Source organism: Tasmannia lanceolata, unplaced genomic scaffold (genome assembly GCF_043159265.1).
Source record: "Tasmannia lanceolata isolate RefF3 unplaced genomic scaffold, GAP_Taslan_0.1 ptg000012l, whole genome shotgun sequence".
Classification (NCBI taxonomy): domain Eukaryota; kingdom Viridiplantae; phylum Streptophyta; class Magnoliopsida; order Canellales; family Winteraceae; genus Tasmannia; species Tasmannia lanceolata.
In genome coordinates this window covers 44267501-44284654 of record NW_027518689.1, presented here as the reverse complement: position 1 = coordinate 44284654, position 17154 = coordinate 44267501, and the positions used below count along the sequence as shown (strand labels likewise).

The following is a 17154-nucleotide window of genomic DNA, read 5'->3' as shown; positions in this document are numbered from 1 at the left end:
CATAGATAGGGTGTGCACCAAAAATCAGTTCCATTGAATCATCCTAACCCCTCCAAAAGTGGAGGGCAAAAATGGGCAGATTTGTGGTCTGTCCATTTTGACCTCCACAAATGGATGGGTTAGGATGATCCTATGGAGCTGATTTTTTGTACACACCCTATCTATGTAAGGCCCTTTCTAGTGAATGCTTTGGATCTTCCTAACAATGTGGGCCTCATTGGTTTGAGAGCTCAAGCTCACCATAAGGTTCCAACGCTCAAGCTCACAATCCTTTTCCTCTCTCTCTCTCTCTCTCTCTCTCTATATATATATATATATATATATATATATATATATATATATCTGCGCTCGAGCACAGAAACAAGGGTGGGGCCACATTTTTGATGGAATCCAAAGCATTCATTTGATGGGCCCTTTCATGGATAGGGTGTCCACAAAAAATCAGCTCCATTGGATCACCTTAGGGTGTCCATTTGTGGGGCAAAAAATGGGCAGATATGTGGACAAACAGTATCTGTCCATTTTTGGCCCAACAAATGGACACCCTATGGTGATCCAATGGAGCTGATTTTTAGTAGACCACCCATCAATGATGGGGCCTTCCAAATGAATGGTTTGGATCACCCCCCCAATGTCCCCCCTGTTTATGTGCTCGAGCACAGATAAGCTTATCTGTGCTCGAGCGCAGAAACACACACACACACACACTCTCTCTCTCTCTCTCTCTCTCTCTATATATATATATATATATATATATATATATATATATATATATATATATATATATAGTAAAAAAACCGGTGCGATGCACGGGCCGACAAAGAACTGTACGGACCACATCATAGGTTGATCCAAACCGTCCATGTGATGGAACACAACATCAATAGGTTGTGCCCGTAAAATCATTTCCATAGGCTGATCCTAGCCCTCCAATCTATAGAGGTTTCCATAATTAAAAAAACATAAAGGAGGGGGGTAGGATTGAAATTATGTGGCTTTAATGGGTGCCTTAGTTAAAAAGCATAAAGGAGGGCGTAGGATTGAAAATATGTGGGTTAAATGGATGCCTTTGTTAAAAAAAGTCAAAAAAAGTGATCTGTAATTCTCATAGAATTTTGGGAGAAATTCAAATAATTCTCTCCTTTTCTCTTCTGCTATATATATATATATACACCACTTCAATCCGATCTGATCCCAAAACTGTGAATTTTTGAAACGAAATTCAGTTCTAGTATGAGTCTGATCCCATGAATGTTGCTGCTGAACTTTCTTTCCGAATACTCATTGTTCTTCAGAACTGTCTCAGTCCAATACAAGCTGATATTGTGATTGGATTTTGTGATACCAAAGTTGTTTCAGTTAGAACTCCATGTTGGTAGCATAGTTCAGTTCTTTCAAAACTGTAGAGTCCTCTACATGAGCAGAAGTGCATTATTGTCGGTCGAAGCTCCTGTTCGAAACTGAGACAATTCCTTTGATTGTTCGACTAGTTTGGCTAAATGTTAAGCTGGACTCTTTGTGGCCAAATATCTTTCTCTCGTGCCCTACATGAAGGGGTATCAGAGCATACCATTCCAGTTGGCTTCCGCTCATGCTCTACATTACATTTGCTATCAGAGCTTCTACTACCAAATCTACATCAAATTTGATATCAAAACATCCCATATAAGAACTTCCAGTTCGAGTTCTCTAGATCAGAATTGGTATCAGAGCATACCATTCAGAGCTACCAATCTGGAATTGAGTTTGCTTCCGCCCGTGCTCTACATCACATACCTTTCAAAGCTACCAATCTGGAATTGAGTTTGCTTCCGCTCATACTCTGCATCACTTCGGGTTCTAAAAGCCCAAGTTTTTATAAGCAATTAGGGAAATAAAAGACATCCTAATCATAACCCAATATCTTAGCTCATTGAAAACAAACAAAAGAATGAACAATTAAATCCAATTCATAAAAGGTGTCAATCTTTTCCAGTTCCTTTCTATGAAGTTATCGACTGTGAATCCAAGGCTAGATTTCAACATGGAGTCTCTCTTGTCAAAGGATGTAAGTTGTGAGATTGAAAATAATGCCTAACATTGAGTATCTAGAAGTTCAAAAAAAATTATGTGGGGAGGGGAGGAGGATTGGCAATGTCTTGCTTGTCGCTATTATAACTTTGGATGGCGTTTCAGATGCAGAAGGTGCTAACAAGCTAGATCGTCTTCTAGGTGGGGGGTATCTTTAGGGAGACCTAAGCATGTCCGAGATAAAAGGCTTGGAGCATGGTTTTGCTCCCCTTGTCAATACCTAAATTATAAATGGCGGGTTGATTGTCGCTGGTGTCATTCGACCTGATCACCCTTAAAATGGGTTCCTCGTGCTAGTTCAAATAGAGTTCAATTTAAGGGTGACGAAAATAATCTTTGGCCTGATTCGGGTAAAATTTATCGCCACAAAAATTCAGCAGCTCCAACTTTATCAATTTCAGGTAAGGAAGTAGATGTGCGAATAGGTTCCCTAAGATCCTGCTTGATTGGGAAAAAGATAAAGCATAATGAGACTCCGCAGGAGCTTTAGAAATGGGCACAAGGGTCCTGAGAATTCTCATCGTTACATTGCCCTTCTTCACTGGTTAAGGACGAAGTTCTGTTTATGTTTGATTCAGAATCACAGGCAGCACAAATCCTTGCTAAGGGATCTGCGGCCTTGGATAACCATTTGATTTCCCTCTCACCATGGAAAAAGGAATTTATTCAAGGAGAGGAGTCTCTTTGGGTTCGCTTTTATGGCATGAATTCCCATGGCAAGGCGTTAGGGGACCTCTTTGGTAAGGTTGTAGAAACCAGGATGGAGGGCAACCATCCGAATTGTATGAGTTACGTTTCGGCTAAGATTCTAGCCCCTCGCTCTTCCCTAATTCTTGTGTAAAGCTTAAAATCTTTGACTAGTACTATCCCATCGAGGCTGAGCTCTTGAAGGAAAACCTTGAATCTGCCATTCAGAGATCGGGTTCCTCCTTGGCGGCGGATCGGCATCCGGTGACCTCAAGGCCCTTGCCTGGCGAGCCGTTGGGCCCTATTGGGATTTCAAATTCAAATTCAAATTCAAATTTTCTTGTTGGGAGGCCTGAGAAGGAGCCGTTAGCTGTTCTCGAAAAAGGCGTGATGGGACCTGAAGAAAGGAACTCGGATTATTTGGGTTGGTTGGTCAGTTCCAAGAAATCTACCCCTGACAATAGGCGAAAGCATACCTCGCTGACTGCACCTTCTTTTACTTATGCGCTAGGAAAAATCTCAACAATCGTGCCCTTGGCGGTTCTTATAAAGGTTCAATTTTCCCACTAAGGGGGTTAAGTTCCCAAGAGCATTTCCTTATGAACAAATTGGTCACTATTTTGGGTTCCAAACCGGGTCCAAGGAAGAAATTTAATAGATTGTTCAAGCTCCTAAAGTTCTATTCCAGGTCTGCTAGGTTTGGCCCTATCTATAGCTAAATCTATAGCTGGGGTTCCTGGGGTTGAAAAAGGCTATGGCAATTAAAAGTATTTGGATATATTGATTTTCGTACTTTCGGCAGTAGATGGGGAGTCGTATCGCCAGGCTTCTAGCACCCTTCTCTAGGATCGGGGGTTTCAAGGCTCAAAAGTCTTTGAGTTTTTGCTATTAAAAGGTCCCCCTCCCTCTATTATTGGAGAAAGCTTCCGTGTTAAAGTAGGAATGGCTTTCCCTAAGGACCTGGGAAGACCAGCTTCCCTAAGTAGTCGGTCTTCTCTTTTGCTCTGGGAGCTCGCTAGGAATTTGAGGATCGGATTATGTGTTGGATGGAGACAAAAACGGTTCCAGATCAAGGCGGTGGGGTGCCGTCTGGTGGAGGAGCGGTTGGCGATCAGCGACTCTTAGGAAGTCCTGGTCCCGACTTCCGGGGTTGTATCTCTGCTAGAGTCCCAGATCTAGAGTAGCATGGATGAGTCTCTTTCGGTTTTGATGACTTGCCTAGAATACCAAGCTAAATGACTATCTAAATGGTGATGACAAGTCTGTTTTGAGGAAAGCCTTGTCTAAAGAGGCTCCCAAATATGGCACTTTTTGTTGGATTCGATTCAATTGAGGCCATGGGGTAAGGCTATGGAATATTGGGGGCGGGGTGAAGACACTCCAGGTTGCGATACTAGATGAAGATTTTGGCAGGAAAGTAAAGTAGTTACTTGACATGATGGCAGCCCATGGAAGGGGTGGTCCTCACCGGAACGGATGAATTAGTAGATTTTCTCCTTTGGTTTTAGCTGGTCTAGGAGTATGCTCCTGGCCATTCTTAATTGATTCTATGTATTGCAAGTTGGGACTCCTGGTCCCCATTGTAATTTCCATATTATCAATAAAATTGTCAATTTTCAAAAACAATTAAGTCCAATTCATGAAATGAATCAATTGAACAATAAAAGTAGTATGAATTACGTAATCATTTTCTGACAAAAACTATTCAATTCCTTGAATTTCTACTTCTTGGTTATACCTAAATGTTACACATGATTCGAATTGAAACATAGAAGTGAATGAAAATGAAAGTAAAATCAATTTCTTTCATAAATCAGTAGCAGAAAATTTCTAAATCTTATTGAAACTTAAACCATATAACAAAACAGACGTACAATTAAAACATTAGGGGCAAAGGCGAGTGATAAATTCACCCCCTCGAAAGAAGAATACTCCCCCTTTAACATAAATACGGGGGGTGTATTCTTCTTTCAAGGCGGTGGATTTATCACTGCCCGGAATAAAAGTTATAAGTAAAATCAATCAAAAGGCGGAACTCCATATCCTAGGAGAAAAATTCAAACACAATTTCAATGGGATCATCATCATCATCCAAATTCAAAATTGACTAAGAAAACACCCAAAAATCGAAACTTCCAATGATTCAAAACAATGCCGACCTCAATATAGAAAACCGTCAAAACCCAATCTAAGACACCTATGCTTGAAGAAGGTAAAGACTCAACAGTTTCAATGGGATTCCCCTTTTAGGTTAACTCAGCGAAGGAAACACTAAACACACACACACACACACACACACACACACATCGACATCCAAATTCAAAATTGACTAAGAAAACACCCAAAAATCAAAACTTCCAATGATTCAAAACAATGCCGACCTCGATATAGAAAACCATCAAAACCCAAATCCAGCAAAAAAAGGTAAAAGTTGCAGATTCCATCAGAAAGTGGTAACCATCAAAACCCATTTTTTCAAGAAGAAAAGGGCATACAAAATTGATTTAATAAAAATTTCAACAAACACTATGATTGAAAAAAAAAGAAAAAAGAAGAGTCAATACCCATGTGATCAATTCCGTTTCTTTCCGGCTGGAATGGACCGGCTCGGAATCCGGTACTGTTTGGGCATATTTTCCGTTCCGGCCGGAAATCCTGTCCATTCCGATCATTCAGCCGGAACGGGCGGAATGCCTTGGTTCGCTCAGAATTGATTGAAAATGCGCAATTTTTTTGAAAAAAATACGGCAATGCCATTACAGCCGTTGGGATTGCTTTTTGACCCTTTTACCCTCATTTTATGACCTTGTATGACCATTTTATAGCCGTTGGAAGAGTATTTTACGTCTTTTTGCATCTAAAAACCCTCACACCTCTATATATACCCCTCTAACCATTTTTCCCCACCAACTCCTTCACCTTCTCTTTCAACTTCCACTTCTACACTTTCCTACATACTATTCTCCACTCTAAGCTTCAACTACACACTTCAAACTTTGTTTTTTAAGTAATAAAGATGTCTTTTTTACATATTTGGTTCATTTAATTGTTTCTTATATTTTTCTAACAATTTCTTCTTCTTTTTGGAATTTTTTCATATTTTTAACTGTTAAAAAAAAATTCCCTCGTCGTAGCGGAACGAAAAGTTTCGAACGAAACACGGAAAGAAACGGACGAAACGTTCCGTTCCGGTCGCCAAAACGAAACGGCAAACGAAATTGAATTTATAACTTAGAGTCAATACAAAACCCAAAATTTAAAATCTGGAACCCATCCAACCCCATAACCAGAATCCATCATAAAATCCCAATAATCCAACGTTCAACCTCTCAAATCAACATCCACTTTGTATATCATTGAAATCACCATCTTCTACTTTAGAAGAGCTTGTGTTTGGCTACGATAGAGAAAAGAACTCATTGACACATTCTCTCTTTCTTCTCCATATTTTTTTGAAGTGTATGAAATGATTTTGAATATTTTCTCAACGGTTGCCTTTTCATTGACACGACCAAGATTTGTGTTTTTTGTGTCAAAATCCGTGAAAGTTTTCATTCAAAGATTGTATTGTTTCTAGGTTCTTTAGAAATTTAGTTCTTTCTTACATTGGAAATATACTCTTAGATTCTTGTAGTGGAGAATATATAATCAATAGGTCAACCAATTTCTAGATTTGGACTATCTCTTTCAAAAAAAAACATGAAAACAAAAGATGTGGCAGGAGATATTTGAAAACATTGGGAAGTTCCTCCCAAGGTTGGAGAGAAGCCGCTCAATGATTATTCTTTATCTTATCCCCTCTTCGTCGTGTTTGGCCACGCTATTTTTTTTTAAGAAGAAAGGAATGGTCTTTCTGTTCTTTTCCTTTTTTTTTCTTCCTTTTCTCTTTTCTCTTTTTCCTTTTTTTTACATGGCAACTAGGTGGGGCAACTACTATTGCCGCAACTCGTGGTAAGTCACCAAGGTCACATTTGGTAGGCATTCTCTGGAATGATACTCCGCTTCTTTCATGCTAGAGAACGAAAATTAAAAAGAATGATGTTTAGGTTGACAAAATGCGGCCCCATTCTTTCATTCCATAGAATGGTTTAGGTCGGGATTTTTAGAGCGGCTTGTTCTCGCTTTAGAGCTTCCAAGAGTCAATTTCAAGAAACATGGGGTGAACTTATCCGGCTTCTTACCCAAAACCCACAATCGTTTATATCTCAAGCACCTCCTCCTCCTTCATCATTGTTTGCCTTCTTTGCAGATCTCTCTTTGATGGATCCAAAATTTCTAGATGCCCCTCTTTTTGTTCAGGTACGACATTCTTGAATTCCTCCTCTTGATGAAATACATTTGTGGATTCCATTCTTTATGATGCTATGCTCCTCCTCTCTTCCTCCTTTTTCAGATTTCTCTCATATATCTCTCTATGCTGTTTCCCCTTGGATTTAGATCTAGATTGTTTGACTTTGTCCTAATATTTAGGGTTTCTTTGCTTGTGTTTCTATTGGGTTTCAAGTTTTTAGGGTTAGGGTTTATATACCTTATAGATTTTGGTTTAAATAAGAAAATTGGTTTTTAGCTGTAAGAGAAGGATTCTTGTTTAGAGCAGTACTCGGATTGAAATAGTAAATCCACCATGGCTCTGCGAAATCGATCGGATGCAAGTTTCTTCATGACTCTCTTTTGAGATTTGGAAAATCCGGAACTCCTACGAAAGCCTTTAGACCCAAAGTAGCATTCAGATAGATGGATGTTCGCCCGCTTCTTTCTATAGTAGCCAAGGTAGCCTCAGTCTAACATAGTAGCCGTGGTAATTAGGGGAGTCGCTCAGGAATCAAAATGGCTTCTTCTGTGAGGCTGCCTTTAAGCAACCAAAAGAGACCTTATGAAGAGTATGGGATACAAAGAAAAAGCAACCATGCTCTTCAGAAGGCATTATCCATGATGAAGAGCATGGGATACAAAGAAAAAGGCTGGTTGGGAAAGTCTTCATCTTCAACTTCTAGACGAGTTCGAGAGTTTGGTTCAACTGAAACTGATGTCTCATCGGGTTCAAATGGGGCCCGCACAATGAGTTGTTGTTCATTTCACAGTGTTTGTAGCCTCCTCTCGAAGCCCTTTATTATCTGGTCCACCGCGCACATGCGGTCTCCTACGACGACAGGGTTTGCCGGGCACATGTGTCCCCAAAAGCCTGCTAAGAGTCTCCGGCAGTTACATGCGAAGCCTTTAAAAGCCCAAACAAGCTGGCCCAGAATACGATGAATCCGGCATGGGCTACGTGAGCCCCAAGTAGTTTACCAGACAAATTGATAAGTCGGGAATGAACTCACAAGCGAAATAAGGATCCCACCTCCGGCTCTCCTCTCTCTCGACTCAAGGCCATCCATTTCGGAGGCAGAGATTCACATGTGTTTTTATCCATTTTTGCGCAGCTCAGCCTTCCTTCCCTATAAAGTTTAGTATCTAGGTCTTCCAATTTCGTTGACAATTTCATTGCCTCTTGTTTTATACTCCATCCCAATTAAATACTAGAAAAGCCCGTTAGGATTTTCAATGAATCCGTTAAGAGAAATTTGTCGAGACAGGATACTTGAAGTTGAAAGGTTTTAGCCTGACGACCGATTCCTTTACCTAGACGAACAAAGGCCCCACCCCTATTGGACGACGTGAACGTGGTTTATCTGTAGTAAAGTAAAAGACTGCTCCTACGAAGTTTACCGCTCCGCTAACGCTATGTGATCCGGTCAAGGCAAATCGAATGGTCTTTTTTCCACTTGGCAATCCCCTTTGTAAGCCCAAGGGTGTCCATGGGTTAATCATTCACCTTACCTTCTTGTTTTGATGCTAGCAAACTAAATTGATTAGCATTTATGGACTGATGTGTTGCTTTGAGGTGTTGTGTTGTATACAGGAATTTCATGTCATAATCGCCATTACACAACTCTTCACAACACATGGCTTGTGGATCAAGAGACAAAGGAACAAAGAGCTTGCACCTACATTGGAGTCATCACCATTTGGAGATGATCAAGTCAAGGAGCTCAACATGAAGATCCCACAAGTTCCCCAGCAAGTGTCAAGAAGGAAGCTTGGAGTTGAACATGCCATGGTGACACCTTATGTACCTTTCAACTTCCATTGAAGATTGGAGGACAAGTCACAAGAGCGAAACAAGGTCAAGAAGTTCACTCACAAGCCGAAGAAGTCCTAGAAAGTGCAAAGGAGCCGACACATTCCAAGAAGACTCATGGTATTCATTTTTAGAATGTATTTGAAGTCCTCTTGATTTTATGTTTAAATGCACTTTCAAAATGTTTTCAAATGGTTTTCATACTAAACGTTTTACATCTTTGAAAACCATACACACCAAAAAATTTGTTTTGAAAACATAGGACTTAAGCCCAAAGACCATGGCCCAAAGCCCCTGATCTTTAAAGTTAAAAATGAAATTTTACAAAGGGTCGGTCGACCGGGCTATGCCGGGTGGCCGCGGGATGGAACCTGGAATTCCAGGGCATCTCGAAAATTATCGGGCCGGTCGACCGAGTCAAGCCGGGCGATCGCGGATATGTCTATTTCAAAACAGAACAATTTGTCATGGGTTTGAGCGGGCGACCGTCGTGGGTCGGTCAACCGAGATAGATTTTTGAGCCAAATTTTTTGAGCAAACAGGTTGACCTTGCCGGACGACCGCCATGGGGCCGGGCGACCGCGACGGTAAGAAATTTGAAAATATAAAAGGGCGCCCGATAGGGGCGAACGACCGTGATGGCTCGGTCGACCGCCGCGGTCGAGCAAACTAGCCGTTGAGGCGTTTTCTGCTTGACTTTTTCAAGTCAGTTATTTACAATTTTACCCCAAACGGTCATATTTTCAAATACACTATATACACATGATTAAAACCTATCTCTACAAGCTTTTGAACATTTGAGAAAGATAATTTTCTCTTTGAGCTTCAATTTTTTAATCAAAAGCTAAAAACCTCTTTGATCTTCCATTTCTACATCTTATCAAGAGGCACTCCATAGGGCTTTACATTTGTATTTTATTGGAGTGATTGTGAGCTATACAAAGTTGTAATCCGCCTATTAAGAGGCATGAGAGTTTTTATTTTCTTTTTTCTACATGTGAGGGTCTTCTCTTTGGCCCGTTAAGAATTGTGAAGACGAGGGTCTCCTCTTCGGCCCGTTAAGAAAGGTGAAGACGTGAGGGTCTCCGATTCGGCCCGTGAAGAAAGGTGAATCATGTAAGAGGGAGTGTCCCTCGCAAGGCTTCGTGCGAAAAGGGTGTGTGCCCTTTTGGAGTTGGAGGAGTCTTGGTGTACGGCTTGGTGATTCGCCATTGAAGACTCCCAACTTTAGTGGAGCATCCAAGGAGGAACTTGGAAGAGTGGAGTAGGTCTTGTGATAGACCGAACCACTATAAAAATCGTGTCTCTTGTGGTTACTTCCTCTTCTCCTTCTCTTGCACGTGTGGTGATTGGAAAGCTCTATAAAAATCGTGTCTCTTGTGGTTACTTCCTCTTCTCCTTCTCTTGCACGTGTGGTGATTGGTAAGCTCTAACCCTAACTTGTATTTGTGCTTTTAATTAAACAAGGGTTAGTAAATGCACTTTAATTAAATACATAAACCCTAATTGCATTTATATATCTATTCGAACAAGGGTTAGCAAAAGTGCAAGATTAGAATGTCTAAACCCCAGCTTTCATTAATATTCCTATTTGAACAAGGGTTAGATTAAGTGGTGCTTAATTAGTGGATTAAGGGTTAATCTCCCACCTAATTAAGCCTAAAATTTCTAATTGACCAATTCACCCCCCCCCCCCCCCTTGGATTGTCACACCTGTATTTCACCTTTCCATATTATTATATAGGCATATATAGGATTCATGACTGACGCCCTGGCGATGGCTTGGTCTTTTGGTATAAATGACTTGCGATAATCTAGCAAGCGAAGCGATAGAGCTTTTGGGCGAGTAGACGGATCGACCCACCATTTAAGAACCAAACAAAGCAAGGGCACTGACTTTACCAAACCAAGGGCGTTGACTAGTGCCCATGTGTGTGCTTGCATAGCTAATCGTATAATATACTGAGTTACCTTTCCCGACCATCGGCATCCGAATACGTCCAATCTAGAGCGTGAGGTATATAAACACTAACCTTAAAAACTTGAAACGCAATAGAAACAGAAGCAAAGAAACCCTAAATATTAGGTCAAAGTTAAACAATCTAGATCTAAATCCAAGGGGAAACACCAGAGAAGGATTTTTGCTTAGAGCAGTACTCGGATTGAAATAGTAAATCCACCATGGCTCTGCGAAACCAACCGGATGCAAGTTTCTTCAAATTTTTTTTCATTTGTTTGCTTAGGGTCCATCTCAACTTAGACTTCTGGTTCATTTGTGTATTAAAATCTTTGGCTTTTTCTAACTCCCATATCTAGCAAGTAGCTGAGCAAATGATATGGAAATCAGATTATAAGAAATATTAAAAAGCATTAGATTCTATAACGTCAATAGTATTAAGTCAGTGACAAATTATTTCCCATCCCATGTAAAAAAGAACTCTACCTAATTTAGACTTTTTCTTACTGCTTAAAATGAAGATAACTGTGCATTTGTAGAATTCTATACATGCCTTTGTCCTTATATTGAAGAGATTAATGGCCTCCATGGAAGAAATTTTCCCTTGCCTTTTTGTTGCTCTCGTAAAATAGATGTGTGGCATTTAATTGTATAATTTGCATGACCAAGAAATGGTTTGGGCTGGCCTCAACTCAACTCAACTCAACTAACCCTTTGTCCCAAACTAGTTGGAGTCAGCTAAATGAATCCTTTAGAAAATTTCCATGAAAAAGGTGAAAGAATCTACCCGGCTCAAATCGACTAAGTCTAATCCACACATTAGTTGGGTTCGTCTATATGGATGGTTTTCTTCCATTCTCTCTTATCCAAGGTCATGTTCTCTGTTATGTTCCTAGGCTCCTAGCCATCAAGTGAGGAAACACACTGTTTCTACCCAAGTTGTTTTCGGTCTGCCCCTACGTCTTTTCACTCCATCAACTTGGCATGAGTCACTTCTTCTAACTGGAGCATCCAAAGGCCTACGTTGGATATGCCCAAACCCAAACCATCTTAAGCGGTGCTCTCTCATCTTCTCCTCAATTGGTGCGACCCCCACCTTTTTACGGATGTCTTCATTATTAATTCTATCTAACCTTGTGTCGCCGTACATCCATCTAAGCATTCGCATCTCCGCTACACTCATCTTATGCACTTGCTGCTTCTTGGTGGCCCAACATTCTGAGCCATACAGCATGGCTGGCCTCATAGCTGTCTTATAAAACTTTTCCTTCAACTAGGTAGGTATTTCACGATCACACAGAACTCCTGAAGCATGCTTCCACTCCAACCAAATGGTTTGGGGTGGCCTATGTTTTCATTTATTTCCAATGAACCTTTTAGTAGTCCTCTTGAGATGATCAGGGGGTTGAATAAGTTTTACTTGTCCTCTAATGCTGCTCGGGATAAGATTATTGGGTTCCGCCCTCCTGATGCCTGCTTTTCTATTAAGACATGTAAATATCTAAGTGCAAGATCACTTTCATCTTGTAACTATTCAATGATTTGGCAATTAGTGCTCTAAGACCCCCTTGGCTTTGCAACCATTCATGTGGGACATGTAGATCGGTCATATCCCACTTGTAGGCCATACGTCTGATCAGCTCATACATCTAATCAGTACCAGTTTGGTCATCCTAACCATCCAGTCTATAGACTTTTTGCCTATTGAGTGTGGGGGTTTTACCAGCCTTGACTTACAATTTTTGCTATAACTGCACATTTCGAAGTTGGCAAAGGGTCCTTTCATTTGGGAAAGGTCCTCTGCCTATACTCATGGTAATGCCCTAATGCCACAAAATTTACTCTGTACTCCCAACCAAAACTTGCCTGTTGGAAAAGAAATTCTTTATGCTATACTGCTTTAGTTCTCTTTGCTATTGTGGTGACATTTCCTTAATGGTATTACTTTATTGGTTCGTCTTTGTTTTATTATTTGCTTGGCATATTATATTGCTATAATCTCTTAATGAACTTATTTCATAACTACATTTAGATGGTGAGAAACGAGTCTAATATTGCTAAGGATGCGAAAGAAGACGCTCATGAGGCAGAGTCAGCAAACTGGAGTTTGAGAGATACTGGTATTTTTATAAATCTAATGGTGGAAGAGGTGGAGAAAGGTAATCGATGCGCAAGAACTTTCTCGAAGAAGGCTTGGAAAGACATCCAAACAAAGTTTTATCAGAAGACTGGGTGTAACTATACGTTACTTCAATTTAGGAACAAGTTCCGAAATTTGAAGAAAGAGTACATGGAGTTCAAGAAGCTTCTTGAGGTGACAGGATTTACTTGGCACCCAATGACTAAGACTGTGACGGCAGAAGACTCAGTGTGGGAAGCATATATTCAGGTAATATATAACTTTTGAATTTGAGAATGGTGAACTTGGTAACTTTTTGTCTTGAAGGTAACACTGTTAAATGATTGATAATTTCAGGCAAACCCATATGCTACAAAATTTAGGACGACCGGATGCTCTCATTGGGTAGAATTGCAGCTCATATATGGTGACACCACTGGCACTGGGGAGATAGCCTTAGGAGATGCCAAGGACCAACTAGAATTTGAAGAAGAAGATCAAATTGTAGACCTTGGAGCCCATATTGATGATATGAATGTGCTCGCAACCCAGAGTGATGATGGTGAGGACCCTGGCATTTATAGACGTGATAGGACACCCACCACTCTCTGTATGGGCAATAGGAGTTCGGCGTTCAATGAAGCATATAAGGTCCTCATGGAAGCCCCGAGAGCATCTTCATCCACATCTCCCTCCTCGATTGTAGAGACCGATCCTAACTCTATTAGCAAGTGCATGGAGATTCTGAATGCTATGGAAGTAGTGGGTCCAGACGAGTACGTGAAAGGGGTGAGGATGTTTCAAGATTCGGGGTGGAGAGAGGCTTTCATGATGACACCACCTGATAAGAGGATATGGTTGTTACAACGACTATCGTGATGTCTGGTGTCTGGCCCATATTATCTTCATGCCTATTTTGAAACCATGTTTTTATTGGGTTTGTTTGGTAATACCTGTGGACTATGTTAGGCTGTGTGGTTATGTAGTGACTTGATTGTGTGGAATGTGCATCCCTTTAGACTATTGCTTGTTTATCGGGCATTGAAATTGTATTTTTATTTCATCTAAGATGTGTTGGTGGATGATTTTAATCCTGCCTTCTTACTGTTGAACTCTCGTTGTTGATCATTACTGCACGCTATATTAGGTGGTTGTTTTGCCTTGATTGAAGTACAAAAATCAGATTGGTCGAGACGGGGTAAGGTTGGTGCGTACTAGATATTTATATAGCATTAGGATGTGTGGCCAATGGCAAAGTATGTTTTAAAGCGAAGGGATATTCTTCGAAAATTGAGACATGTGTCGATAGAGGAGCAACTTGACATTTCATGACAATGATAGCCACCGACGAAGTTATCAGACTAGCTAAGCAGCATCACTTTGGTGAAATGGTCCCCTGTACAGATCGGATGGTTAGGATCAGATCATCCTATGGAGATGATTTACGTCGTACAGCCTATGTAGGTTGTGGCCTAACAAATGAACGGTTTGGATCATCCTTTAAAGTGGGCCTCAATCTACTTCCAGAAAAATATGCTGTATATATATTTTTTTGATGGGTTTTTAATTTATATAAATAGAGGGCCCAACCTAAGGGTGGCAAAATCAAGGGAACCGATACCGAACCGAAAATTCGGTTTCGGTTTGGTTTAACCAAACCGAATCAAAGTTCGGCTCGGTACGGTTTGAACAATGATAAATGCGCTCCTTTTCATAGGAAAATGATAAGGGAAGTGATATTTACGCCCCTTTTGATCACTAGGGACACCCAGCGTCACTGTATCAATAGCAAAAAAAGGGCTAATGTACTTTATGTCAGAAAAATCCAATGGCTTTGATTGCAAAGTACACTGGCAAATGGGTATCCCTGTTGATAAAAGGGGCGTAAATATCATTTCCCAAATGATAAATTTGCCCCTTTTTATCAGTTCGGTTTGGTGTATTTCGGTTTCGGTTCGGAGGTAAGAATGTTCGGTTCAGTTTTGGTTTTGGGGTGAAACTGAGCCGAAACCGAACCGTTGCCACCCTTAGCCCAACCGGGTATTGTACATAACAATACTTTTTGAAAAATATTGTTATGTATGTGTGAACGGTTTGAATCATCCTATGGAGTGGGCCGTACAATTCGTTTTGAAAAATGCTGGAATATTTGGCCACACATCATACGAATGCCAAGATCCAAAAAAAGATAACTAAAACGATAGATTTTTATATTATAACCAACCTAAGATTTGTTGGAACAGAGGATGATGCGAAAAGATTTGTTCCCACCATACGAGCCTGTGATGTCTCGAGGGTTTGCTCGTTATACAACTCCACTGGTGGTATCATGAATAGTCTAGATTACCATAACTCAGATAGGGATTGAATTTTGTTAGGGGTAAAGAAAAACAATTGTCCTTTTGAATGCATGATATTCCTTGATGGGGTCCAAAATATACGACCAACCGGCTGTTGACACGTGGCCCTCACAGGGGCCACTGCAAAGCCAACACCTGTCCTCTGCTAGGTATGCTGCCTGGACCAATCAGGGACTTCCACCAACACCTGTCCTCTGCTAGGTATGCTGTCTGGACCAATCAGGGACTTCCACCAGCACCTCCTAGGTTCCAACTGCACCTCTTAGGTATGAGATCTGGTCCATACAGGGGCTACCACCTGTCTTGGACAGGTGGAAGGACAGGTGGCTCCGAATCACTATAAATAGCCTTCATTTGTGCTAAGGTGAGGGTTCTAAAAAAAAATCTAAGACCTTTAGTGTTTTGCTCTGACATTGCTCTACACTCCTGCTCATACTGACTTGAGTGTTGAAGCGTCCGTCCGGAGTACCACTCCGGGTCGGTCTTCTGACCCTTTGTATCCTTGTCTGTGCCTTGTGCAGCGCAGGACTCCATCAGCCCTTCAGCTGTGCCTTGTGCAGCGCAGGACTCCATCAGCCCTTCAGCTGTGGCCCGCCAGATCAGCCCTTCCATAACCTGTTACCGATTTTAGACCTAACATTCCTAATTTGAGATGAAGCAACCATGATGTTTGTAAATTGAATTAAATAACCATGCAATTTTGAAACCATTATGTTTTGTGAACTGAATGAAATAACAAACTATGGGATTATTAGAATCTGCTAAGATTCAGGCGACTCAACTACAGTAAATGCAATTATTGTGACTCTTATTCAGATGACTCAACTATAGTCAGTGCAAATCATGAAACAACCAACTACTCCAAAAGCTTGAGCTGTTAAAGTAGGTGTAATATTAATCATTTATACTTCTACACTCCCCCTCACTTGTGGGCCCCCTTTCTTGGGTTGGCTGTAATCGTGGCACATGTGGCCCTTCTTTTAGGTCGGTCGTACACGTGGGTTTTTAATATCAAAGAGTTGTTAGGTTTTGAACCCAGGACGTGCCGTGAGGCAATAGTTCTGATACAACGTGAAAAGCTAATTACTCCGAAAGCTTAAGCTGCTACAGTTGGTGTTATGGGTTTGTGGGATAGCTTCAATCTTCCCTTCTTTGAATAAATATTGTTTGGAATTATGCAGGATTAGATAATCATTTGTAGCATGTCCCAGACCTTGATGAAATGCGCAATATTCTCTCAAACTATGTCATGTTGATAGAGGGTGCAACGACGTTGGCTGCGGATTCATAGGAAACAACAACCCTTCTACTTGATATTTCTAAAACAGAGAATTCACGAGGTGAAGTTGGTCTTACCTAACTTTGATAAGCCTTTCAAAGTTGGTTGTGATGCCTCTAAATTAATCTCATGCGCACAAAGGTAGTTGAATTTGAACATTTCCAATAAGTTATATATATATATAGAGGAAAGTGTTGGTGAGTTTAAGCTCACCAAACTTATGGTGATCCAAACCATTCATTTGCAAGGCTCTATCATAGATAGGGTGTGTACAAAAAATCAGCTCCATAGGATCATTCTAACCCATCCAAAAGTGGAGGGCAAAATGGACAGACACCGTTTGTCACAAATCTGCCCATTTTTGCCCTCTGCTTTTGGACGGGTTAGGATGATTCAATGGAGCTGATTTTTGGTACACACCCTATCTATGATGGGGCCTTGCAAATGAATGGCTTGGATCACCACAAAAAATGTGGGACCCATGTGTTTGGGCCCTCAAGCTCATATAAGCAATATGAGCTTCAAGCTCACAATCATTTTCCTCATATATATATATACACA

At 40.8% G+C, this 17154-nt stretch overlaps 1 protein-coding gene across 2 annotated transcripts in view; it reads left to right on the top strand.

Annotated features, from left to right (window-relative positions):
- The window catches only part of LOC143888332 (L10-interacting MYB domain-containing protein-like), a 39566-nt gene extending 25500 nt beyond the window's left edge, over positions 1 to 14066 (top strand). For both annotated transcript variants that reach the window (XM_077392713.1, XM_077392712.1), the window contains 2 exons: positions 12868 to 13224; positions 13312 to 14066. In XM_077392713.1, the coding sequence (XP_077248828.1) occupies positions 12868 to 13224; positions 13312 to 13833 (879 nt within the window). In that variant the 3' untranslated portion in view covers positions 13834 to 14066. The remainder of the gene's footprint in view (positions 1 to 12867; positions 13225 to 13311) is intronic.
- Positions 14067 to 17154: the final 3088 nt, after the last annotated feature.